Consider the following 27,331-nt stretch of genomic DNA (forward strand, 5'->3'; position numbering starts at 1 on the left):
CCTGTTATTGATATCTTGGTCTTGGAGAAAGTGTTTTACCTAATCCGAAGAGATTTGGAAACACATCTCAACACATGAAGGTCAGAGAGGCGCGGATTCTTCTCCGGCTACAGATTCAGCAGCTCAGAGCAAAAAAGCTGAATCTCTCATGTGCGGAGGAACATGATGATAGCCAGAGAGGACACTTTTGAACAGCAAGGGGAAAACTGAATTTTCAGGAATATAGCAAACTCTTAACAATCCTGTTGATACAATCATTCTGTGCAAATAGATGTGTGGAACTCGGAGGACTGCTGCCCTTGGCTAGATTACTGTGTTTCTTTTTCAGCACTTAATCATTTCAAACTGTAGGCCTTCCAGTTGCCCCTGGTTTTGAACTCGGATGAATGTTGAAAAGGTTTGAAAACTTTCAAGGTTTTTCTTTTAGAAAGCATCAGTTGTTGTGCTTTCATTGCTTTTAGTTTCAATAAAGTGTCGCAAAACTTGTTATAAATCTCAACCCACCCCAGACAGACAGACAGACAGACAGACAGAGAGCTACAAGCAGCCATTAAGGTTAAAAAGTCCAACATGCGCTTTTATGCAGAGACTTTGATGAGAAAATCTCACATCTGTGTATTAAGTATGAAAATGTAACCAGGAGGCTGTTAGCTTAGCTTGGCATAAAGACTAGAAACAGGGGGAAACAGCTAGCCTGCAGTCCAACTAATCCGGTCTCACTCTGAATCCTCAAAATCCGGCGCCTGGGCAGTGACTTGCAGCGTCGGACAATGAGGAAAAAAAACCTCCTTTAACATCGGCATGATATACGGCTGGTTGCCTTTACAGTTTAATGGTGCTCAGCAGCATCAGAGGGCTCTCTGGCCCCCCTCCAGTGTCCCTAAAATAAACAATACTTTAAATAATAATACCAAACAATCATAAATATCGCCCTGTAGAGTAGCCACCTTGTGGTAAAATAGGGTGACCATATTTTGATTTCCAAAAAAGAGGACACTTGGCCCGGCCACAAGCCTACTTAAATGATAGCCTACTCGCATTTACTAGAAAATTCAGTTACATTACAAAATTATATCTCTCAAAGACAGAAATTAAGATATATACATACATACACACACTAGAGTGTGGCTACCGAGCCTGACAGGTCGGGCCGGGTTCGGTCAAAAACGTATAAATTGTATTCGGGCTCGGGTTGGATTCGGTCAGCTTTCAGTGAACATGTAGTGGAAAAATAAATAAAATCCTATTGTCTGTCCTGTTTATTGCTTGGGGACTGTTATTTATGTGACAACACCTGAACATAACACACACAGACACACATTGGCTGTTTGTTTCTACCTCTCCCCTCGCTGGAAGCCTCGGACCTTCTGCCACCCGCCTCTGCCTTGATTAAACGCTGAAAATTAAATAAAAGAGGGAGAGAGGTTTCTCCTATTTTATCTTATTTTGTTTTATTTCTCCCTCTCCCCTCGCTGGAAGCCTCAGACCTCCCGCCGTCTCAAACATGGAGGTCTCCCTCTTTGCTGAGCACCCACGGCGCACGCCCGGCCTGTTAAATAGCCTGTAACCGTAACAACTGTGTGACACAAATTCAGTGCTTTAGTAATTAAATAATGTCGGGCTCAGTTCGGGTTCGGACATAACAAAACAGAATGACTGTCGGATTTGGACAGAAATATGCTCCTGTGCCGCACTCTAACACACACACACACACACACACACAAGGCAAGGAAAACCGGACATTATCAATTTATAAACACCCCCCGAACGTCCTGGACAGGACGTGAAAAGTGGACACGTCCGGGCAAAAGAGGACATTTGGTCAGCCTAGGTAAAACATATAAATGGATACTCATTTAGACCACAAGTATAGGCTCTAATATGTTTTGTGGCTCCACACAGATTTTTGTTTTAGTTATTTTTGGTCAAAAATGGCTCTTTTGATAGTAAAGGTTGCTGACCCCTGACTTAGAGTACCACAGTTTGACGTGTAGGTCCAATAACCAAGCATCTGTATTTGATAAGTTGGGAGTGAGAACATTTTGGCTGGTACAGTTGGTGGATTTCATTATCTTTGGACAGTCAGGCTCCCTGTTTCCCCTTGTTTTCAGTCTGTATGCTAAGCTAAGCTACAATGCCTTGTGAATGCACTCACCCCCCTCCTTGCCGTTTTTGTTGCATTATAACCTGTAATTTAAATGGATTTTTATTGTATTTTTTTTTGTAAAGGACCTGCACAAAATACTCAAAATTGGCAAAGTGAAGGGTGTCAATAGCGTAGTGGATAGTGCTGGCACCCCATGTACAGAGGCATCGCCTCGCTGCAGCGGCCTTGGGTTCGGCTCCGGCTTGCAGCCCTTTGCTGCGTGTCAGTCCCTACTCTCTCTCTCTGTCTCCCCATTTCACTCACTGTCCTGTCCATTACAGACAAAAAGCCCACAAAAAAAAAGTAAGAAAAAAAATGGCAAAGTGAAATAAAAAACAAACCTTGTCTACAAAAATTAAAAAAACTGAAAAGTGGTATGTGCACATGTATTCACCCCATTTGCTATGATACCCCTAACTAAAGCCTGGTGCTACCCATTACCTTCAGAAGTCACATAATTAGTTAAAGTCCACCTGTGTGCAGTCTAAGTGTCACATGATCTCAGTACATATACACACCTGTTGTGAAGAGACTGCAACACCACCAAGCAAGTGGCACCATGAAGGCTGAGGGGGCTTTCCAAACACCTCAGAGATAAAAAAAAAAGTTCTGGAGAATTACAGATCATTGTTAGGTTGTAAAAAATACTTTGAAACTTTTAAAATCCCTCTGAGCACCATTAAATCCATTATAGCAAAAAGGGAAAAAATGTGGCACCACAACAAAGCTGCCAAAAAAAAAGAGGCCCACCCACCAGAACTCACTGACCAGGCAAGAAGGGCATTAATGAGAGAGACAACGGAGAGACCAAAGATAACTCTGAAGGAGCAGGAAAGCGCCACAGTATCTGGAGTATCTGTCCACACGCTCCTCTGAGCTAGGCTTTATGGAGGAGTGGACAGAAAGTTCAAAATTAGTCTCATCTGACCAAAGTATCATTTTCCAAATGTTTGGGTAGTCTCCCACATGCCAAACTCCAAACATGTTGTTATTTCTTTCTTTAAGCAAAGGCTGTTTTGCCCTGCTCAGTGGAGTGTACGGCTCAGTGTTAGTCCTCTGGTCCACTGAATCCTCTCATCTAACTCTCTGTAATAAATCAAATTAGGGTATTTCCCAAAATGCTCATACCTTGTCAGATTATTTAGAATTAATTTTTAGTTATTATTATGAGGTATATTTTAATGGCACAGTGAAATGGCCGTAGAATAATGACACCATAAGTGTTTAGCCTGGTTCCCTATAAGACTTGCTTTTACTTTGCAACTCTGTCTGCCAGCGCATATGATCTCCCAGGAAAATGAAGGCTCGATCTAAGGCACAAAGGAAGTGTGTCAACCATTGTGTAACCAAAACAGGAAGAGGACCGAACTGTTTTCCCCAGTAGCTATCGGATGCTATCCCCAGTTACCAAAGGGTATCAGTTCTTTGCAGTTACTATCCCCAGTAGCGGAAACAGCCGACAGTGGAACAACCACAGTAACAGTGGAATCGGGTTGTCTTACTACTTGGAAACACTGTGGGGGTCAAGTTGAAAAGTTTTGTGTTTCCACTTTAAGATTGGAGAGCCTTTTGAGTGCTGACAAAACGGTAACCTCGAGGACAAAAAAATGAAGCCAACACAGAAGTCCTAAAACTGCAGTTCCTTGAATGGCCACTAGAGGCTGGCTCCAGAAGTGAGTCAATCTCTATAGACCCGCCTGTTAAAGTGCCCAATGTTACAGCAGAAATAAACATGGACTTAATAATTAATTTAAACATTCATGACAACTGTACGGGGTGAATATTTGTATAAATCTTCCATTTGCATTTTTATCGGGGCTCAAAGTTTTGCATCATTGGAATAGTGGTCGCTTTGAGTGACAAACTGACTGCGAGACGTCACTACAGTCAGATCCACCTCTCGCTCCACCAAAGCTCCAAGGTGTCATTGAAATACGGTCACTTCTGGCTCCAAAACACCAAGATGGCACCGGCCAAAATGTCGGACTCGAGGCTTCAAAAAGAGGGTCTGCATAATTTTATATGTCGTGGATATTATATTATTTCACCTCCTTTATCCTTTTTAACTTTTACTATCTCTATGTGAAGAAAAAATGCTGTACAAATAAAGTTCTTCTTAGTATAATTTGAACATTAATCCCTCGGGGTAGAATAAATAGTCACCGTAGCAACCACCAATACATGCTGCTACAACCACAAATGTCACATTTGCCTAAAAACCAAACAAACAAATAAAATAATTAACAAAACCAATGTGTGTCATTACTATAATTAAAAGGAGGGTTTAGTCACATACTGGCTAAATAAACTTTGCACGAATAATCACAAACAAATACAGGTAACGGATCCAAACAAGGGTTTCCTTTAATGATCATTTGTCTTGTAAAGAATATAATACAATGACAGGACCGGAATTCATAAGAACATACATCAATAAATATGGATAAATACTCATGGACCACACTCACACAGCTGTCACAGGCGGGCTCAGTCGCAGTCATGTTGTCTGTGTGTTCACAGTCGACGTGAACACACAGTTAGCTGCAGACTGAAGTGTTGTGCAGGGAACAGAGCCAAAGAAGTGACATGTTTTTTTTTTACTGCAGGGTAAAAGTATCACCTCGCTTCTGGCTCACCTGCAGACCAGAGCGTCTCTGGTTTTGTGATGCAGCAGTTTAAAGCAGCAGCAGTGTGTGTGTGTGTGTGTGAGCAGAAGTGAGAAATTGCGAGAGGGGGAGATGGGCTTTGGATCCACTGAGGCTGTGTGAATATGGTCCAGAGAGGCTAAGCAACAAACACACCCAGAGTCTAAATGGATTTTTTTTTAAAAAAGAAAAGAGAAAAACCTCAGAGTATTTACATCACAGAGGAGAAGTGTTTGTCATTGATTCCTGCTCTGCGTTTGTCTCTTTCATTTCTCATTCTCTCACTCTAACATCTCCCCGTTCATGCATCCCAACAGAATGCAGCTGGTTTTGTCAACGATGATAAATTGTCTCAACTCATTATCAGACAGAGATGCCATGTCGTACAAACACCATCGGGGGTGTTCCTGTGCATTATATACCGGGCAGTGAAGAAGTGATGCAGCAGACCACAGGTGGAAAGGAGTGTTGAAAAGTCTAATGAGCAGAAGATAATGATGCAAATTATGCAGAGGCAGCAGTGAGCTATGACAGTCTGCTTTCTGTGTCATTTCGAAAACATCCAGCGGTCAGTCGATGCTATACTTAATAGGAGCCCAGGACAGACGGCCTAATCGTGAAATCAATAGTCTGTCTGTGTGTGACTGAGGACAACAGCCTCTACTGCTCTTATCAGGTTGTCATTGCGGACGAGCGCTGTGTCGAAATGCCTCAGGTTTACAGTCACGGACAGTTGTTACAGTACATGAAGGGAACAGAGACTCTCAGTTATCTTTCACACGGTTTGCAAACAGTCCACACATGTACAAAGAGAACTGTTCATCTGTCGCTTACATCTCTTGACAATATATATGGAACACAAAGGGATGGATGGAGCCTGGTTGTCTGCTCGGACATGAGATGCATTTGTTAGCGTATTTGGCTAACTAGCTCAGTAGTAACCTCGCATTCCTGCCATACCACATTATTTTGAGGGATCAAAGGTTATGTAACAACAAAAAAAGGCAGTTCCCTACTTGAGCATCCACTGCGATAGGCTACACTCCAGCAACTCTGAACATTACGCTTGCCAAACACAATAGTCCTCATCTTAAAAACCATTCCTTTTGTAGGCTAATGAAACATAAGCCCTGTTTCAACCAAATACTTTCGGTATGGCACCTTTGGAACCAAAAGTAACCCTTCAGACATGGTACCTAGACCCTAATGTTTCCACTGCAAACAGGACTCTTAAATGTGGGCGGGGTTGTTGTCACTCACTGCTCCGTCCAGCACTCACTGTATTTCCTCCTTTATCAGTCTGCACCTCGTTTATCGTCCACAGAACGAGGCTGCACGCCGGCATTTAGTCCTTCTCAGGCAAGCTCAGGGGTTTAGTGTTGATGTAGCCCACAGGAACGACACTCTGCGACACTTTTTTTTTTTTTTTTTTCTGAGTGAGGATTAGAATATATGCAGTTCACATAATCCGGTTGAAAGATCCACTCATTACTAAAACTCTATGTCATTTACGAGAGACGATAAAAACTAATGGAATGGTTGAAATTTAAGGTGTGCTGATGGATTCACATCGTCACCTCATGCATCCAATAACATAACAAGTTAACATTCCACCTTAAAAGTCGCCAGCAGTCGGCCCAGTGAATAAAGTTATTTTTTCTCAGACTCCAGCTGCTGTGAGAGGCAGCAAAACATCTTCTCATTTTATAGTAACAGTTTACTAATAAAACTCTCCACAGTGGTTACATGAGCCTCAAAACCAACCACAACTCAGCCCTGAGCAGAGTGACCGTCCTCTACTGACCAATCAACAGACTGCAGTGTTCACAGCTCCACCTTTTAGTACCAGATCTGTGTGCTAGGTACCCCAACAGAGGGGGGACCAAACATGGGGACGGTACGGAACAGTTCTATTGGTACCATCCGCAACTTTTCACAGTGCAAACGGGAAAAAAGCGAACTGAACTGTGTGGAAATGGGGCTTAAGGTAACGATAGCACACTGATTCTTATTTTCAGGTGATTGTACACTAATGATAACATTCTCATCATATAATTATATCACATTCCTGCCGATATATCCCCCAAAATCTTACACACCGGACCTTTACGACACTTTAACATGGCTTTTGATTTTAAAACCAGTCTGCAGGAAACTTTAGCATCGTAATTAGCTAGCTAGCTAGAGCTGGTAAAATCTTCTAGCCACAGTCGTCAAATCAGCTGCAAAATTCAGTGTCAAGAACTTAAAGTCTGACAGGCAGAGCAATAGTTACTTAAGGGGCTTAGTAAACAGTCAGCTGCTACTCTTGTTGTTAATATTAAAAACTTGTTCGTTTATACGCCTCGTAGATTCTTGTTATTAACTTTGAGGAGGTCTAATTAGCTCTTTTTTGTTGCTCTATTATGTCTCATTTCTTATTTGGATATTAGGTCTGACTTCTTTAATCCCCTTTCAGTTCTTTTCTTCTCACCTTGACAGTTTTTATTTGTTATAATGTTTGGTTTTTTGGGGTGAAAAGAAATGAAAAGAAAATTATATCACTGTGTATGAACACTGCTGCTGCTACCACCTGCTGCTGCTTTTGAGACACAAGGCAAAGACAATTTCCTCTGACTTTGTCTGTATCACTCCTGTCACACTGATTCAACCAGTCACACACTTCCTCACAACCAACGTGTTGTCACAACATATACAACTAATTTAAACAAGCTGTGCTCTCGCTGCCACTGTTCAGACAGAGTGAAATCAAACAGTCACAGATACAAGCACACCGAGACGTCGAGACGCGCTCACCTCATCCCACCCTTATCTCATCTCTGCTGAGCTCAGAAGACAGAGAGTGAGGGGAATGACTCGGTCACAATTAGGATATGTGGCTGTGCCGCCTCTGAAGATATTCAGTGGTTTGCGCGCTGCTCTCCCCTCAGGCGTGGTGCTCACTGCTGAGCCAAGACACAGCTGGCGGCAACCTCTGTTAAATCACTCATCTTCACAATTAAGACTCGCAATAATAAGGGTTCATCTCTGTCTATCTGCTTGCCCTCAGGGCTTCTGCGAGAAAGACCAATGAGGAGAGGCGACAGGGGGTGAGGCAGGGAGATGAAAAGAGGGAGTTAAAGGCGAAGAACGAGACAAACACTTCAGAGAGTGAGGGTCAAAGTGTTTGAAATATGAAGAGAAAAAAAAAGTGTGCGTTTTCCCGTGAATTCAATAGTTAAAAACGTTGAGTTTGAGAGCGTCAGAGGGAAGTTGTGAAAACTTTGGCACCTTCGCAAGAAAGTGAGACTGAGCAATAATGTATCCAGAGGACGGGCCAAAAGCAAGCTGTCTCCTTACAAGGATGACACAAACACACACACACACACACACATACACACACACACACACACAGCCCAGGGGTCTATTATATTTTGGGCTGCTTGGTAAAAGTTTGATGAAAAACCAGAGCATTATCAGTGGACATCAATTCAAACCAGGGATGTCAGTTTTGGTTAAATCTGCTTTCGACGGCCTGACACCCTTTAACCGCTACTAACCTTTTATATTTTACGAAAAAATGCAAAATGTGAAATAATAGAGGTGAAACTCTGTGTTCAGGGGAGTGTAACGCCTCATGCAGTTGTCCAATAGGGCAAGTGAGAAATAAATGTGATGTCTAATGTAAGGTCATCTGAAATTAAACTGTGTAATGGATCTCTGAAATGGAGCTTCTCCAGCTGAGCTGCTTGTGTGCGTCGGTCTCACCACCAAGCATTAAACAGAACTGAATGAAAAACTCTGAAATACTGGATACTATAGAGGTTAACTCTTAGGTTACTGATGTCGTACAAGACTTAAGTGGGATTTATACTTCTGCGTGGGCTCCTCCGTCGACGCCATAGCCTATACTACACCTCCACAGAAATGTAAGTACACCTCACAGTGACACAGACCTCCTGTTTATTTTTGTAAGCTAAAAAATATGAAACAAAGCTTTTATTTACTTTATCACTGATGAGAAACAATAAACAGTGAAGACAATAAAGCCTCCACAAAATAGCATGTTAAGTCTTGTACATGGTTTATCCTTACTTCATATAAGTAGAGGAAATCCCTAGGCTAATTTATACAATGTAAAATGCCATTGGCTTGTGCTAATAACGTTAGCATGTTATATTTGTTTGGAAACGTCTTTAGTATAAGACAGTTGTTTTGTCAGTGAACCTTGTGAGTTGTAATGGAGCTGAATTTTGTAACGTTACCTCTGTTAAATATTGCTGTTGTCCCTGGCTTCATATGAGTAGAGGAAAAGTCCGCTAGCCACTAGGCTAATTTATACAATATAAAATGCCATAGGCTTGTGCTAAAAACATTAGCATGTTGTATTTGTGGGGAAAATGTGTCCAGATAAAGACAAGTGTTTGTCTGTGAATGCTGCGAGTTATAGTGAAGCTGATTTGTGTACTTGTGTTTGAAATTGTCTCTATTAAGCCATGTTTAATGTGTGTTTAATGTGTGTTTTGAATCAACTAAACTTTACAGCACTTCACAGAAACCCAGCCGCCAACTAGTGTTTAGGAGGTGTAACTGCAGAGTGACACAGACACACCACCATACAAGTATAAATGCTGATGCACAGGTATAATTCTGCCTTTAATGTTACATTAAATATCTCTGGAATTACTTTCTCACTTGTATCTTATGGGTGTGATAGTGAAGATGGAGCTGATGGAGGATCCAGGGCAAACAGGACCAGCAGCTTCTCTCTAAGCTCAGTGATGCTTTTTTCATACCAATCAGAGGCTGTGTTCCTAAGTATTTTTCTGAGGCTGTGTTTCCTTAATGACTTCTCTTAATGACTGCCTGTCTGTGGCTATCAGGAGAGTAATGTTAACGGGCAAGTGGTTGAGATGGGCCCGACTGTGGTAATCCCCTCCCACAAGTTGGATGATGGTGCTGGTGTGTGACACAGTGGGTTTCTCTCGAGCTGTTCGCTTTACCTTTGATATTTAATTCAAACTGACAAAGAAAATAAGTTTAATATAGATCTATGGTGTTTTTGTGATAGGCCTAAAAATCTCCGCAGAGGTGAGGAAAAGGGGATAAGGAAACACAGAACAGGGGATTAAACATCAGATTACTTTTTTAAACCTCAACACAAACTGAAGCGTTAGTATGCATTTTAACTCGTCATAATTAATCTAATTTTGTCCAGTCCTGTCTCCTCATGCTCTCTGCTCTGCGCGCCCAAAAATTCAGTTGCTCACTTCATCACTTCTTCAAAAGTTTTTAACTCCTGTCACACAGCTGAGCCTTTACACAGCTGTAATTACACTGTCACTGGGCATCAACTCTGATCTGAATTACAGTGCGAGGGGCTTCTGTCTGCCCTTTCATTCAACCGCCCGTGCTCAATCCATTTTCCCGGACAGACAGAAAAAAAAAAGCCGCATTGCAGCCTGTCATCGAAGAAACGACAGGGGTTTGACGGCTGTGACAGTTCTCTGGGTCTCCTGCCCGTCACCCTAAACCCTCCACTGGCTGTCCGTCAACCTAACCCCTCCCTTGTCATCACAGCTCCGCCGTTCTGCAGATAATGCAACTTGTTAATTAGGCATGCAGTAGATTAATTAAACTGATACAAAGGTGTAGGTTCACTTGTCTTCGCCGTGCGGAGGAGTGTTGTCATTGCCAAGGTGAGAGGAGACAAACAAAGGCAGAGAATTAATGTGCACAGGATGGATTTTCTTACCTCCTGTGACTTTATATAACCTGATCCTGCTTTAGTGTTCTTTTTACAAGATACGTGAGAGGCGGCTGAAGACACCGACGGTCCTCTTTTGCCAATAAAGAGCTGGTTAAACTGAATTTAGGTCCTCCACCACTTTTCTATTGTAAATAGACAGTGACAGTGAAAAGAATGTGGAGTGAGGAAGATAAATGAAAAGCACTAAAGTGAAAGGCGGTGAAGGGAAAAGGGAAGAACAAGAGGGAGAAACATAAAGGATAAAAGTGCTGGAGTCAGTGTTTGGGACATAATCCCAGAAGCTCCAACCTCAAGTGCTGGCTTTAAACAACACAAATTTAACCCGGCAGTAAAAGGGGAGGAAAGAGAGCAAAGCGCTTGTTCTATCCGTCTCAATCCTCTCTTTAAAGCAGGACACGCGGCAGAAGCGAGCACAGGTGTGAGTGGCTCTGAGACTCGAGTCTGCCCCAGAAATGGGAAGCCTTAATCTCTGCTGACCCTCTCTATCATCATCCTCTGGGACCGCAGCCACTGTCAACATCCTCCATCATCAACACACAAACACACACGCATACTGAGATGAGAGAGTTCTCAGCATCTCCGTGTCTTCTGCCTTGCAGGATATTCATCATCACACCCTGTGCACACAGCTTTGATTCATGATCCAACAGTCATCAGAATTAGGCTTTAGTCCTCATGCCTGTTCCCCAACTCATCCTGGTTTGGAGGGCTGGTGTTATCCGCAGAGAGCTGTAGATTTTGTTAGATTAACAATCGATCAGATAACAATTTGTAGGCGATGCTTGTAGAGACAAGCCCACTGAGAACACAACTCTGTAGTTGCCTCAGCTTGATGCTGTGTTTTAGCCTCTTTCATCTGTCTTACATTTGTTAGGTGTCCGATACACGACACTCAGTGAATGCTAATGTTGCTCAATATCTGCTGTGTTACCAAATTTTGGACGCACTGAGTCAAACCACGTGGCACTGATTTGCTTTTCCTTTGTCAGTTTTAACATGCCATACCACGCCGAGCTGCACTGGAGCTGGACCTTCCTGCTCCTTCTCCAGAGAGGGGCCGACTGCGTGCCTGACTGTCTACAAGCGGGGAGCGGTAACGTCTTGCCCACAGCAGCCAAACTGACAACCCCCGTGTGTGAGACTCAACTCACATCTGTCTGTGCTGGACACCAAAGAGACAGATGTTTTTAGAAGTCTCTGTGAGTTCAGCTCTCAGTACTTTTGTAACTTATAACTGAGGTATAACTGTGGTTGCTGCTTCACAATAAAAGCGTCTACATACCAAAATAACACGGGACTTTTATTGTGAAGAATCTAAAGGAAATGAAATTTTTTTTATCACAGGATTAGTCATTTCTTGGCGGCTTTTCTTTCATAAAAACAAAGCTGCTAGCGCAAGGAGGAAGAGTATAAGCAGAAACTGTCACAGAGAGATGTTGATGAAGAGCTCTAAACAGGCTCTTACTGCACCTCTGCAAACAGTTCATCTACATCAGGTAAACTTTTATCTGCCCTGCTGTAATGGAGAAGCAAATCCCTGCTGCACTAGGATGGCAGGCCAATTCAAACCAAGCCAAACCAAGCCAGGACACGAGTGTGGAAGAAGGATAAAAGTTCTTGATTGCAGGTTAAAAGGTTCAGTGGGTAGCTTTTATATAAATAAAAAAATAACTTTTGCAAGAATCCACTGCACCTGAACGCTCAAACATTCAGAGTTAGCAGGAGTCTCCAACTCAGTGTTAATCAGTGCTCGTGCACACGCTGCGCCAGCCTCCTCCTCCCCACGCATGCTCTCACTCATTTAAGCTTTATATCTTCAGTCGGCTTCTGGAGGAGCTTTGCTAACACAATGCCTCAGAAACAACCACCAGCATTAAAGAAACTGCCCCATCCCTCCTTTGCCAACAACAGCGGACAAGTACACAAAGGAGGACCTGTGACGAAAAGCTTGCTTTCACTTTCACAGAAGAAGGTCATTGCTCGTCTTCTATTTCCTTGTATTTGCTGTGGACGCTGTTGTTGGCAGCACAGTGTGTGCATGAGCATTGACTGACACTGCGTTACAGACTCCTCCTGGCTTTGATTGGTTGTTTTCATTCAGGTGCAGAGTATTCTTGCAAATGCCATTAGGAGCACTAGAAGTGATTTTTTCACAGATTACCTGTCTCATGCACTACCGTCAGGATGTATTGACAGTTTCAGCAAATATGGCACAAAGTTATTTTTTTTTATAAAAGTTACCTACTGTAGCTTTGAGTCTTAAAATCAGTGAGAGTGAAAAGTAATCGACCATTTGGTGTAATCTGTCAGTGCAATCTCAAATGACCAATCTGGATGTTTTCTGACCTGCTGCCCCGATCAGTGCGATAAAGACAAAGAGGAAGGAAAGATTGTGGTCATTGCAAATACATTATCGCGATTTGATTAGGAGGTCCAAACATAAGCTATTAATTTCTTAAAACCCTGTTAATCGCGTGCTGCTATTTTCGCCGCTGCCTGTCTTTCAGAAGATATAGACGCCTGATACTGGGGCTTATACAGGTATCATAGGAATCCAGTGGTACCAAGCTAACTTCTAAGGAAGAGGGCTAAATAACGCTCCAAAGTTAGGCAAATTTTGGTGAGGGAAAAACAGCATGGCCATTTTCACAGAGGTTCCTTGACCTCCCACCTCAAGGTATCTGAATGACAATCGACTCTGTGGGTCCCACAAGTCTCCTGTTTATAGACATGTCCACTTTATGCCAGTCCCACACAGTTTTGGGCACAAACTATGCACTTTTTTGCAGTGTTTATTACAAATTTATGAGTAGAAAAACTTGACACACAGTGCTGAGCTGCATCTCAAATTGCTCTTCAGGTTTCCAGCTTTCAGGTGATATATATCACTACTGTGCGGCATATACTGCTGACCTGCTCCCCAAAAAGCTCCCTTGCCCCCTGCCAAAAAAACGCAAAAATGGGTCTACAGTATGTGGGTCTCACAGGGTTAACTGTATGCTGCAATTTTGTCTCTTTCATCGTTGGTGCAGTGCAGCACTGATTTGAAAGAAACACATTTTAAAGTTAGGCTCATAAAGTAAACTTCTTTGCATTCATTTGATTCCCAACCAAAACACTGTGGTAAGAATTGCCTCACCTTCTTAATATGGACCTCAAAACTGTTTTGACATGCAAAATTATGGAATTTTATTAAACCTGTGATTAAAAAAGTGTGATTAATTGCGATTAAGTATTGAAATCCAGCGATTAGACGTGATTAAAAAATGTAATCTTTTGACAGCCCCAATTTAAACAAACAGAACTTCTTGGTTTCTGACAGACTGACTTCATGGTGAAGATAAATGACTGTTGACAGAGACAGATTGGGAATGGGTTATCTCACCACCAACGCAGAACCAACTTTAAGAAAGTTTTAAATGGCTGAAAGTGAAATATTAAATAAAATAAAAAAAAAGACATATGTGTTTTTTGTGTACCCAAACTCTGCGCATGAACTTGTCATATCTTGTGCTTGTTGTGAAATATGAGGGGGCTACTGGATAGATAACCTGCTCCGTCTCTCTCTGTATCTCTCACGCCTGGGTGACAGCGTAATTTCTCCTCATCAAACCAAAGATGCAAAACTCTGCTGATGAGTGAGAAGAACTTGGCCCTGCTGCATCACCTTCATTAATTCACAGCACACCCATTCTCACAGCGACGCAAATTATGAGAAAAGGCAAAACAGATCGTGGGATTGCTGAGCTGAGCTGAGACAAACTGACATCAAAGATTGTGATTAACCCTTGAGAATGACAGGGATGGATGTCTGACACAACAAGAGCGGGCTGAGATTGTTCCGACACTTCAGAGAAATGACTGATGTGGAATAAGATGCGATGAAACTGAATTGAGATGCGTTTTTCCATTTTCCTCCGGGGGGTTTTAGCATCTGATCTAAAGTAACTGTCTCACACTGACAAGAAGATACAACGCTAACAATCAAATAATTCAATTACAACTGCCTCTGATTCAAAGAAAATCACTTAAATCTGTTTCAGAATAACTCGCTTTAAGTCAAGTACAATGTCTTACAAAGAGCAAAACCAAAAGCAGCAGAGTCAAGAAATTAACACTTGTAGAAAATAATGTGTGTTTAACAGACAAAAGGCTCAAAGTCAACAACACGGATGTCTTCCTTGACTCGTCTGATTTTGTTACGGCATTTTCAGTGATGTCGTTCCTATTTATAGTTTGTACTAAACCACTTCTCCCCGAAGAATGTTCGGTGTGGATCTCAAAGGTAATTTTTTTTTTTTTTTTTTCAAAAACAGGTCAGTGTAGCCCCATGTTTCAGGTCATCGTTGAGCTCGGAGGGGAGTAACTGGGTCGAGTTAGAGGGTCGGTGAGAGACAGACGAGAAAGGAAAACAGAGAGAGGAAAGTAAAAAGAGTACAAAGGGATTTGTTGTTGTCCCGGTGACGCCTGGCAGCACTTTGACAGGCCTCAGAGTTGACTATGATACAGGCTGACTCGGAGAGCCAGGGGTGGAGCAAAGGGCAGGGCAGTGCAGTGCAGGGAGGGGAGGGGGGGCTTGGGCTGAGAGTTTTGAGCTGGAAGGTGTGAAAGAGTGTTTGGGGAAATGGGGCGAGGAGAGGAAGGGACGACAGGGAGACAGGCAAACCGCAGTTGGCAGCAGAGGAGAAAAAGGAAAGGGGGTGGGTGGGTTTTTTTTTTTTGGTTCAGACGTGGGCGCGGTTGTGGCCCAGCTCTCCTCCGTGGTGGCCTCCCTCTCTGTGGCCGTGCCTCTTGTGCTTCCTGCGCTCCCTCCTGCCCTTGTGGTGGTGGCGCCGGTAGCGGTGGGCTCGTCGGGCTGGTGGAGCAAACAGAGCGGAATAGAGAGATGGTGAGATAAAAGAAAAAAAGGGCAGGCGATTTATTAAAGAAGCCGGTCAGAAAGAGCGGAAAACTGATGTAAGAGGAAGATGAATCACTGACAAGCATCGGAAGCATTCAGACAGATAGTCAGAGGGAGGTGAAAGCAGGTAAGAGACCAGAGAAAATGGGATCAAAAAGCAGGAAGGTCAAAACTGCGTGTTCTCTGTAGAAGGTTTAGCTGCTTCCACCACGCTGAGGGAATCTGTTTTATCTCACACTCAGTACACTGGGCGCCTTTAGCAAGAGCACACTGAGCTAGCCACCCACTCAGCCTCAGTGTAAGCTCATTCCTGGGGTGTACTGCCAAATTAGGTTGCTCTGTCCCTTTCTGGATTTTGCCAACAAAGACATGTCATCTGCAATGAGTGATAACGACACCATAACTCTGGGCCATAAAAACAACTCTGTCCAAAGATAAAGAGTCGAAAGGAAAATATATATATTTTTTATCACTTTCAACAGAAGCTACATTATTTTAGCATTTCATCATTACTGTCACATTGTGAGCTGAGAGAAATGAAATATAAGGCTTGGTTTGTAGAATATTTATATATATCAACCTTTTATATCTCCCCCTGAAGAAGAAAGAAATTATGCTGAAAAGTTACATTTATTCTGTCTATTCTGTCACAGTCGGAGTGAGTCCTTTAAAATCATTGTAGGAATGATAACGTTTATTTTAAGGCTCAGAGGAGATAAGGTGTGTGAAGGCTGCATAATAAAAGGCTGTTATCACAGTGTGGCCCTGCTGGGCACAGGCCCAGGGGCCCAAAGTGTCAGGGACGTCCCTGGCCTTCACCTGCAAAATGTCACCCAAATAAACAGGAAACTTTGGTATTTTTCAACCTGGACAGTGATTTCCCATGTCCTGTGTGTGTAGGTGACTAACGGAGACAACTTTTTTTAAAATTGGTCCGGCAGCAGCGAAAGAGACGGCAATGTAATCCCTACAGGCAACTGTGCACCGTCAATCTACATCCACTAAAAGTGCCCGTTCTGCCACTGACAGGCTCAGATTGTTATTACAAATGTCTCAGAACATTACAAAAAGGACACCACAGAGCAATGAGACGTTTTTCCTCACCTGAAACTGGTCTTTTTGTTATTGTGACCAAGTCTCAAGGTGACTTGTTGCAGGAAAAAAATGAGGTGGAGAGAGGAGAGCCACTGAGAGTTTGTTGTGTTGTAGTACAGAAAGCGTAGCATAGTGTTATCTAAAAGATTTTCAATGTCATGCCTGAATACCTTTCTGATTTATACAGTCTGAGATTTCAGAATGAGACTGCTCTTTCAGCAAGACTTGGTTACACATACTAACACACAGATCTGATCAGCAAATGGCAAGGACATTTCTCTGTAGAATTCTTTCTGTAACATTGTCACACAATTATAATAACCATCTGATGCTGTCGGTTAAAAAAACACTTAAGTGGACGTAAACTGACAGTGCCAATTGTCCTGAGTGGTTACAGTGCAGCTTGTTTCGCTGCTGCAGTGCTCTCGCTCAATACTGGACCAATTTTAATAATTGTTGTCTTGAGTCGTCAATTAGACACAAAAACTTACAAAAATATACGATGGGTCCTGGCTCAAAAATAACGAAGTTTCTCTTTGCCACGTACTGACTAGGAAAAGATTCAAAATGAACATAAAGAGACACAAAAAGACCACAAAGAGATGCAAAGGGACTGCAAATACACACAAAATAGCTACAAAAATGGGCAAAACAACCACAAAGAACTACAAGGTGACACAAAAGGACTACAAAGAGGCACAGAACAACTACAAGGTGACATAAAATGAAAAAAAGGCACAAAAGGACTTCATTAAGACACAAAACAACTGCAAAAAGATGCAAAACAACCACTAAGAGACACAAAAGGACTACAATGACACATGAAACAAACACAAGGTGACACAAATTGACAAAAAAGGCACAAAATGACTTCATTAAGACACAAAACGACTTCAAAAAGACGCAAAACAACCACAAGGAGACACAAAAGGACTACAGTAACATGCACAACAAACACAAGGTGACACAAAATGACACAAAATGACAAAAAAGGCACAGAATTACTTCATTAAGACACAAAACAACTACAAAAAGACGCAAAATGACAAAAAGAGGCACAAAATTACTTCATTAAGACAAAAAATGACTAGAAAAAGACACAAAACAACTACAAAGAGACACAAAACAAACAAGGTGACACAAAGTGACAAAAAAGGCACAAAATGACCTCATTAAGACACAAAACGACTTCAAAAAGATGCAAAACAACCACAAAGAGACACAACAGGGCTACAAAAAGACAAAACAATTCAAGGTGACACAAAACAACCACAAAGAGACACACAACGACTACAAGGGGACACAAAAGGACTACAAAGTGACACAAAATAACAAAAAAAGGCACATAATTACTTCATTACGACACGAAACAATACTGTGATACAGAACTACCACAATGTCTGTGTGTCTTGTTCTTATGTAGGAAGGTAGCGGGGCCCTTTGCATTACTGTGCCCAGGGGCCCATTGTCTCATAATCTGCCCATGACTATTATAATTGATTTTAGATCCTAAATTGCACCAAAATAAAAGGTGGCTTCAAATATGAATGAAAGACTGACATAATGTCACTCCAACTAAAAAACCCCAATAAGAACAAATGTGAGAATATTTGCTGCACTCACACAAGTGTTTTACTCTTAATGCACATTAGCTCATGTATGATACGAAGTATAAACGTCATATTTCAGTTTCAGTTTTTAGCACACATCCTCTGTATTCAATAAACGGTTAACCGGTTGCAAAAAAAAAAAACAGTTTTGAAAAGTATGAACCCCCCCCCCCACCTCAAGCATAAAACACTTCAAAGGAGACCCTACCACTTCTAAGTAAGCCCTGGGGATTTCATTTAGTCTGCAACCACAGTAATCTTTCTGCTCGCAATTATTAATAATGAGAGTGGGGATGGCGAGCCTGAACGCGGATGGTGACAGCAGCTCCTGGGGGTAGCTAATGTAGGAGGTTTGTCTCACGGACCTATGGTGGAGTGCATGCTAAAAATAAGAAAATGTAAATGTGAAAATGACCTAACAAATGGAAATACTGCTTTAAGTCTTGTTGTCTGCCGGTCTGCTCTGTGAAAATCCTGTCGTGTAAAAACTTACATTTTATGCAGATGATTTTAGGCCGGTCCCACTTGCCGTTGGCACGACACTTAGCAGTGGGCACGTGGCGCTGCAGGAAGCCTTCGGCGCACTGGTAGCGCGCTACAGAGTGGATATCATAGTGGGAGCGCTTCCGACCAATCAGGAAGGCATTCTCCACAGTGGGTGGGGCTCCGCAAAGTACTGTAGGGGGAAAGACAGAGACAGCACACCACAGAATATGAATCAGATGGTACTCTTCTTTTTAGTTTCACAATCTCTTGTGTGATAAATATGTATCTAATATTAATGAGTTTTACCTGGATTCACCTTATCAGTGTGTGTGATTACAACAGTTTAATGCCCCTGATGGTTTCTGTATTCAGTGTGTGTGTGTGACTTATGACATCTATCAGAAAACCACTCACAGCACAAACATCAAAATGTGGATTTAGTGTCTGCAGGACAACGTGTCTGTCCAAGTCTGGCAAGTGAGTGGGCGGCTGTCAAAGCAACACTGCGTTTCAGACACATAAAGAGTGGAATGAGAAAAAATGTTTACACAAGCTGAGATGGAGAGAGGACTGACATTCCGGTCAGAGACTGACAGGATGGACAAGCCTCAGGGATGCACTCAAACAACTTCACAGATATTTTAACTCCCCTGTCAGAGCGGTGCCAGTCTCTCCGGTGGAGGCAGCAGGTGAATGCGCTGCAACTCTGACACTCCCTACATGGCAGCTCCGTCACTCAGCAGAATGTGTAGCAAAAGTTTTGAGTTTATTGTCACCACCTTGAATCGCCATTTTATCCATGATAATCTTCGATCTCAGATTAGCTAGGTGGACAATATAGCTGTTAGTCATCACTGATCACAGCTGCTGAACCATTTATCAAACAGTCAGAGGTGACAGAAGCTCTACAGCTGGTTCAGTGCACTGCTGAGGAGATTATAACTGAGAGACAGGCGGGCTTGTAACACTGAAATACTAGCTATGGTTTATAATCTGTACTGCAGTGGCTCCAAAACTTTCTGTCATCTTTATCAACTGCTATAAGCTCTGTTTGGGAAAACTAGTCACATAAAGTGCCAAGATAAATTTTATTGGAAAGAATTATCAAGGACACGCTGGACTTGGGCAGAGGAAGCATGTATGGACAAATTACAACAAAAGTGCCCTCTTGGATGCCTCTATGGTAGATAAAACATGATACAATGGCCTCTAGGGTGCCCTTCCAGTGGAGAAAACATAATGTGTCCCCTTGGGTGCTCTTCCAGTGGAGAAAACCTGATGAGGTGCCTCTAGGGTGCCCTTGAAGTGGAGAGACAGGATGATGTGCCCTACATGTCGCAGTGCCCTTTAGGTTGCTTTTTATGTTAAGTAAACATGATAATGTGTCCTCTAGAGTGTACTTCCAATAGAGAAAACGTGATGAAGCGGCCTCTAGGGTATACTTCCAGTGGAGAAAACATGATGCAGTACCCTTCAAGGTGCCCTTCTGGTGAAGACAATGGGATGAGGTGCCCTCTAGGGTGTACTTCCAGCGGAGAAAACATGACACAGTGCCCTTTAGGGTGCCCTTCCAGTGGAGAAAATGTGATGCAGTGCATTCTAGGGTGTACTTTCAGTGGAAAAAACATGACGCAATGCCCTTTAGGGTGCCCTTCCAGTGGAGAAACCATGACACAATGCCCCTCCAGTGGAGAAAATGTGATGAAGTGCCCTCCAGGGTGACCTTGCAGTGGAGAAAACATGACGCAGTGCCCATCCAGTGGAGAAAATGGGATTAAGTGCCCTCCAGGGTGACCTTCCAGTGGAGAAACCATGACGCAGTGCCCTTCCAGTGGAGAAAATGTGATGAAGTGCCCTCTGGGATGCCCTTGCAGTGGAGAAAACATGATGCAGTGCCCTTCCAGTGGAGAAAATGTGATGAAGTGCCATCTAGGATGCTCCTCCAGCGAGGAAAACATGATAAGGTGTCCTCTAAGATGTACTTCCATTAAAGAAAACGTGATGAAGTGGCCTCTAGGGTGTACTTCCAGTGGAGAAAACATGACAGTGTCCTCTAAGGTGCCCTTACAGTAGAAAAAACATGATGAAGTGCCCTCTAGGGTGCCCTTCCAGTGGAGAAAACATGATAGAATAGGATAGAAAGCCTTTATTGTCATTGCACATTAACAATGATGCTGACTATACAACGAAATTGCGGGGGCGACTTCTAAGGTGCAGACGAGAAATACAGATAATAATTGCGTTTGCATAGCAAACAACATTTGTGCAACAGGATTGTTGCCTAACACAAGACAATAAATACACACCATATAAAATAAGTAGCACGCAATGTAAAATAAGTAGCAGTGCCCTTTAGGGTGCAGGTGTCCTTCCACTGAAAACAACGTGATGAAGTGTTCCTAGGGTGCCTTTCCAGTGGAGAAAACATGATTAAGTGTCCTCTAGGGTGCCCTTAAAGAGTAAAAACATGATGAAATGCTCTATTGGGTGTCCTTAAATGAAGAAAACATAATGTGTGTGCCCTCTGGGTGGCCTTTAAATTGAGCACACTGGTGGCCCAATGTGTGCAGCTGGCCCTTTTGGTTTTCCTTTTGGAGTCCGCCACTGCAAGAACGTGAACTGTATGCTTCTTTCCTCACATTTTCCATTAGTTTCTGCTAAAACTGTTGCCATATTTACAGGGAGCTCAAGAGGAAAATAAGCTTCTTTATATTTGGATTTGACTGATGTGTTTGTTTGATGAGCATCCCCAGTTTTCTTTTTCTTCCTTGTCGAAGGTCTGTCCATATTTACATGACATTCTGCTTCCTAAATAAATGATGCCAACCTGAATCTTGATAGCCTTGCTACAATGACAGCATTTTTTTTTGTCATTCCAAGAATGATTTTGAATCATAAAGCGTTTTTATCACAGCAGAGCAGACATTTGGCTTATAATAGCCGGAAAGCGAATAATGTTAACGATGTCCCTGTTCTATCCATTACCTAAATGCAATGCAGGAAATAATCAAGTCAACAGTTACACCTGTGTTTGCTTATCGAATGTCTGCTGTGAAAAAAAGGTTTTTTGAACTTCAGTTTCCCTCCACATATTTCCCTCTGCTATGGTCGTGTAACGGAGACGCTTTTCAGTGTGTATCACCTGTTAAAAGTGGGCACCAAAGTACTGTGACTGTGCTTGTTCTGTGTTTGTGAGGGCTCCTGCAGTGCCGTTAATTCATTACACCATGGGGCTGAAGTCAACGTGTCTATTATTTGTCAGTCCTTGAAAAAAAAAATTGTAACAAAGCAACAAAATCAGGCTTTCTGCTATAAAACAAACAGGTCACCAAACTGTCACAGGTATTCACACTGATTATCAAACTGAACTATTCATTAAATGTGTTTTGTGTGGATTTTTTTCAATTATGATGTCCAAAAACAATTCTGGATCTTTTGAAGCTGCAGCTTGAGCTCTTTTCAGAGAGAGAATGAAGCGTTGTTTAATAGTCTGAAGGGTTAAAGGTTATGGAAATTTGGATGAAGTGAGGTCGAGGCTGCCCCAATCAATGGTACCTAGTTTGCCAACACCAGTAACAATTGATTCCACTCCCTGAATGTGATTTACACACTTCAGTGGTTAAAGCGGTCATGAGAGGACTTAATCAGCAATCAAAAAATGTTTACAAACCCTCTTAATCCCCTTGTCCTTGTCCTAATACCTCTTAAATTCTTAATAAGGGAAAGCAATGCCATTAACTCTGATGAAAGGTTTAATGCCACATTTACAGTTTAATGTCTTGTGGAAGGAAGGGGCAAAAAGCCCTTTCCTCCTCACTTGAGACGATCACACACTCAACACAAACGGGAGGCTAAAAGGTGGTTTTTCCATTAGCCCTCACCTATGTACACTGCTGAATGATTTCTCACAGCGGGACTTTGCGGCAAGTGAAGTCAGAATGTATTGAAGTAGGGATAAAAGAAAATGTCACTAAACTCAGTGAAGGCAAATGGAGCCGTGACTTTATTGGAGACGCTGTAAGTCAGAAAAAGGTCTTTTGCAGAATAAAGCCTGTAGGACGTACGGGGCTGCTGCTGAGAGAGAGGAACTAGGTTTCTTGGAAAAGTCCCATAAAAAATGTACTTTTCACGACACTGACGCTGCTTCTCAATCTTTTAAGCAGTAACTTAAATCTTTGAAACACAAGTGTGGATTTTTGGTAAACCACTGATTGTTGAGGACTAAACATTCAGCCACTCCTGGCATCTCTGTGTGTGTCTGATAACAGATGAGTCACACACACTGTCAGACTATAATTTTGCTTACATGATTAGATCGGCTTATTGAAACTCAACATAATATCCACACTCCCTCCTGTTGTGGGTTGCTACAGGCAGATTTTGAAGTTCCCAATACTCTCAAGGTGCTGGCTATGGTTAAAGCTGCACTAATCAATACTTTGATGGAGTGTAATGTGGAATCTGTCCAGATTTTGCTGGAGAGAGTGGAATACGATTGCTAACTGTGGAGCTGAGAGACGCATTAAAATAGCTAAGAAAGCAGGGAGCAAAAAAGGATGCTCATTTTAAGTGTCTGGACCACAGCTTGGAAGATGAACAAATGGTGAAGTTAGAAGAAGAGAAGAATTGAAGAAGTGTGGGTGAAGAGATGGAAACAAAAGAGGCGGAGACGGAGAAGAGAGCCTGAAGACGAAGAGAAAATAAGAGAGGAAGCTGAAGAGGAGAGATGATTCACTTGTACAGAGAAAAAAACAAGTGGAGATTTTTCTCAGCATAATGATGTAGCCTTGCTGATATTCAAAAACTAGAAAAAAGAATATACATAACTGTATGTGAAGCTTACAGAGGACAAAGGTCACAATTTGGAGCAGCTGATTTAACATATTTTAGTTTAGCCGACATTAAAAGCTGAGAGGACAACGCATTCTCGGTCCTAACTCAAATACTGACGCTTAGTCAGTGGCTCTACGTGTTAAACTGTGACGTTCTGGTTCCACTAACATTGTTTTAAGATAGACGTCTGATATAGATTCTTTTGTGCTGACGCTGCTGGTTGATAATATTTTGCACAATGTTCAATATCTTTAAATCTGACCACAGAAAGTATTCACTGTTATTTCAGAGAGCTGTATTCTGGTCAGGACAGAAAAGCCTCTGAGGCAGCATTTTACATGAAGTATCTACTCGCTGTTCAACTTGCTCCTGAAACCTCTCAGCCTTTATATGTGCATCAATATTAGGTGTGCAAAGTCATCTAGTGGGCCGGATTGGACCCTTTATAGGGCCGGTTCTGGCCCCTGGACCGTATGTTTGACACCCCTACTCTAGGGACTTGTTCAGACTATCAGTCCAAACCATATCCAGATTGTATCCAGATTGATTTTGCCAAAGTCTGGACAGCAAAAAAACACACGAAGAGCGATTTTTGCATATTGGATCCAAGCCACATTCGGAGGTGGTTTGAAGTGCAATTCCAATCAGATTTCTACAGACGCATCTCTGTCCAGACACTCTGGCAGCTCAAATCAGATTTCAAAGTGTCTTTAGTGTAATGTTTCTGTATCCCTGAAACAGAGCTTTTTTCAGCTGAGCTGTGTGCATGAGTCTGTCTCACTCTATTGTCTCACCACCAAGTGTACAACAGGACTGATGGGAAAATCTGACATATCTGGACACTATAGGAGTTAACTCTGGTTGACGATGTCATATACAACATTGGCTCCCAACTGATCCAGCCACGAGGCTCCGGTTTTCCCCTCAGTCATTAGTTCAAGGTCCACACAGTTACATATATTCAGCGTCATACTTGCTTTGGCCATGCTATCGAGCTAGTTTGCTGTCTGTCAAGTAGCTGTCCATTATTCCCTCACTCAAAAGCAGGTAAGGGCACTTCAAACATGCAGTCTGAACATAAACCAAGTCCTCCCTCCGGCATCAACTATAGAAGCTCAGGGATGGCGTGTCAATTTGACCTTGTGTCGTGTCTTCTGCTTTCAGTAGTAGTTTCTGCTCGTTAAATGCAGATAGGTTCTCTCCTCATGTGTCATGCCTGGTTTTAGAGGCCGTTTACACGTCGCCGGCTATTTTCATAAACGGACATTTCACCATCTCCGTTTTCAAAAAGATCTTCGTTAACACTTACCCGTGTATATATACACAAGAGCATGCCAAACCTGTAGGTGGCAGTGTAATGAGAGGCTCAAGCCTTCCATGTATCTGTTGTCACCATAGCAACATAGGTCGCACTTTTGACACAGGCGCAACTTCCGGCGCATGTTGTGACGTTGGCTGCCTATAACTCCGTTTATCTCCGTTTATCTCAGTTTACATGCAAACGCGCAACCGGAGTTTTCCAAAATCTCCACTCTGGCCGGAGTTTTTAGAAAGACTCGTTTTCAGAGGAGAAATCTCCGTTTGCGTGTAAACGAAGGGCACAAACGAAGGAAGATGTCTCCGTTTATCAAAATCACCGTGTACGTGTAAACGGCCTCTTACTTTCTGTCTTTGTGTGTTTTCCCGCCTGTTTTCTATCACACCTGTCCTCCATCAGTCTCGTTAGTCTCTCCCTGTTCCCTGAGTCTTCCCTTCACACCTGTTCTGTATTAGTCTTGTTTGCTCCATGCCAGTGTTCCCCATCACACCCTTATTGCCAGGCAATCCCCATTTCCCTACTTTTGCCTGTGTCCACCTACTCCAGCTGTGTCTTGTTCTTGTGATTCGTTTTCTATGTGTATATACCTGTGTGTTTCCCTTTGTTTATCCTGGCGTCATTTCCTGTCTGATTTCCCGTGGTACATTTTGAATTTCTTCCCTGATTTCATCCCTGTGTTCAGTGTACTTCCCTGGTTTGTTTCAGTTTAGTTTTGGCTCTCCTTTTTTTTTGACTTTGTGTTTTGTTGCCTGCCTGTTTGAAGGATTTTTTTTTTTACCAGCATAAAGCTCACTTTTTCTTTAATCTTTCAGCCTGCCTACTGCTTTATTAGAATCCTTTCTGAACTGATACATGACAACAGGGGTCTGTGGAGTGAAAGTGTGGAGCTTGTTTGGCCCATCCACCTACCTCCGCCTGCCCTTTGCAGACTTTCTCTGTCTTTATACTACAGCAATTGCTCAGGGCGCCAAAAAAACGCCGCCCACTGTGTCTCATACCACCGCCAATGGGGTGCCTAAGTGCATCTGTATTTGATGCCGAGGACCACTGACCAAGTGTCTGTTTTTGATGAGCTGAAAGTGAGACCTGGTTGGAGAAGTTACTCCTACATGCAGGTTATATGCAGTATGTGTGCTTTAGCTCTATACTTGAAAGCAGCATGTTTCTAGAGGTATTTTCTGTCACTGTGTGCCTGTGTCTGTGTGGCGGGGGGTAGTCAGTGTGAGTTAGCGGCGTGTGGAGAGCTGCAGACAGTTAGATGCTGGTTCCTCTCAGCACTCCTCCATGGCCTCAAAGCATCCGCACACCTACTGGCAATCCTGTTACAGTGAATCAGAGAGACATGAAAGTGTGTGTGCATTCCCACAGAAAAACTACTGGGAGCCGGTCTCACATGGAAACAGTAGATGTGGACAGATTCAGTCACGTTTATTAAATAACAAACTGCAGGAGTTGTTTGTGTGGATGTTTGGTGAGGTGCCACTGACAACCCAGACCACCTGACAGATAGAGAGATAGAAAACAGTGATGCTTTAGGGTACTGTAGATCAAGCAGCGATTAGTATGAAGTTGTAAAATAAGAATATGTTAAAGACAAAGACCAAGAATATATGTCGGATTTCTAAAAACTTTATTAAAATCACGGAGCAAAGTCCAAGGCTCTTTTCAAAGCACACATTTTGACGTCATAACAACAGCACAGGTTTCACAATTAAGGCCTAGAAAATGTGGAAAATGTAGATTTTTTAATGTGTTTTGGGCTTTTGTTCGCACAAAAACTGCATTTTATGAAAACAGACCTTTTGTAAAACTCCATCCAGGGTGAAGATTTTCAGAAACTCCATTTTCAATATTGACATGCAGACAGGTAAAATTTAATTTTTGGCTTGCATTCTTAGAGAGTGCACCGTTATCTCCTTCATGAGGCATCACAAATGAGGTGACATTTTTTTGCAGTGGCAGTCATGGCCAAAATAGTGCTGGCTCTAACCTTGGTAACACGTTTTTTTTTTTTTTTTTTACATGTTTGCACATAAATGTACAGTTACTTTTTCACTAAACTGAAGAACAGAAGGGTCAGAATGCGCTACGGAGGTCACTGCTACAGGTAGCATTCTGGTAATAGTGTTTTTCAGGCTTCTAACTGGGCAACTTATTTGCCCTCTTCTTTGTGTGGCTTTTGGGTTAGGATCATATGGCTGGATGGTTTGGCATGCATTTTCATTTGAACACATATGTTTATGACGGGTGGTATGGTGGGGCAGTGGTTACCAGTGTCATCTCACAGCAAGAAGGTTCCTTGTTCAAACCCAGGGGGCTGGAACCCTGGGGTAGGAATTGCATGTTCTCCCCGTGTCAGTCTGGGTTTTTCCGGGTACTCCAGTTTCCTCCCACAGTCCAATGACATGCAGGCTAGGCTAAGTGGTAGTCTCGCTCACGAGATCTCAAGAAAAGGAAGGTCTGGCTGGGCCGACTCTCACTTTGAGATTGGAGAAAAAAACGCCCTGGCTGCTTGTACTTCTTTCAACCAATCACAATCGTTCTGGGCG

The 27,331-nt window shown here is 42.6% G+C and overlaps 1 protein-coding gene across 2 annotated transcripts in view; it reads right to left on the minus strand.

Moving 5' to 3' along the window:
• Positions 1–14,458: 14,458 nt before the first annotated feature.
• Positions 14,459–27,331, minus strand: part of ncanb (neurocan b) — a 213,021-nt gene continuing 200,148 nt past the window's right edge. Inside the window, exons 15-16 of one of the 2 annotated variants that reach the window (XM_033621852.2) lie at positions 18,639–18,821; positions 14,459–15,395 (exon numbers count right to left, since the gene is read on the minus strand). In XM_033621852.2, coding sequence (XP_033477743.1) covers positions 15,265–15,395; positions 18,639–18,821 — 314 coding nt within the window. In that variant the 3' untranslated portion in view covers positions 14,459–15,264. The remainder of the gene's footprint in view (positions 15,396–18,638; positions 18,822–27,331) is intronic. The other variant, XM_033621853.2, reaches the window with a different exon arrangement.

This window comes from Epinephelus lanceolatus, chromosome 6 (assembly GCF_041903045.1).
Source record: "Epinephelus lanceolatus isolate andai-2023 chromosome 6, ASM4190304v1, whole genome shotgun sequence".
Classification (NCBI taxonomy): Eukaryota; Metazoa; Chordata; class Actinopteri; order Perciformes; family Serranidae; genus Epinephelus; species Epinephelus lanceolatus.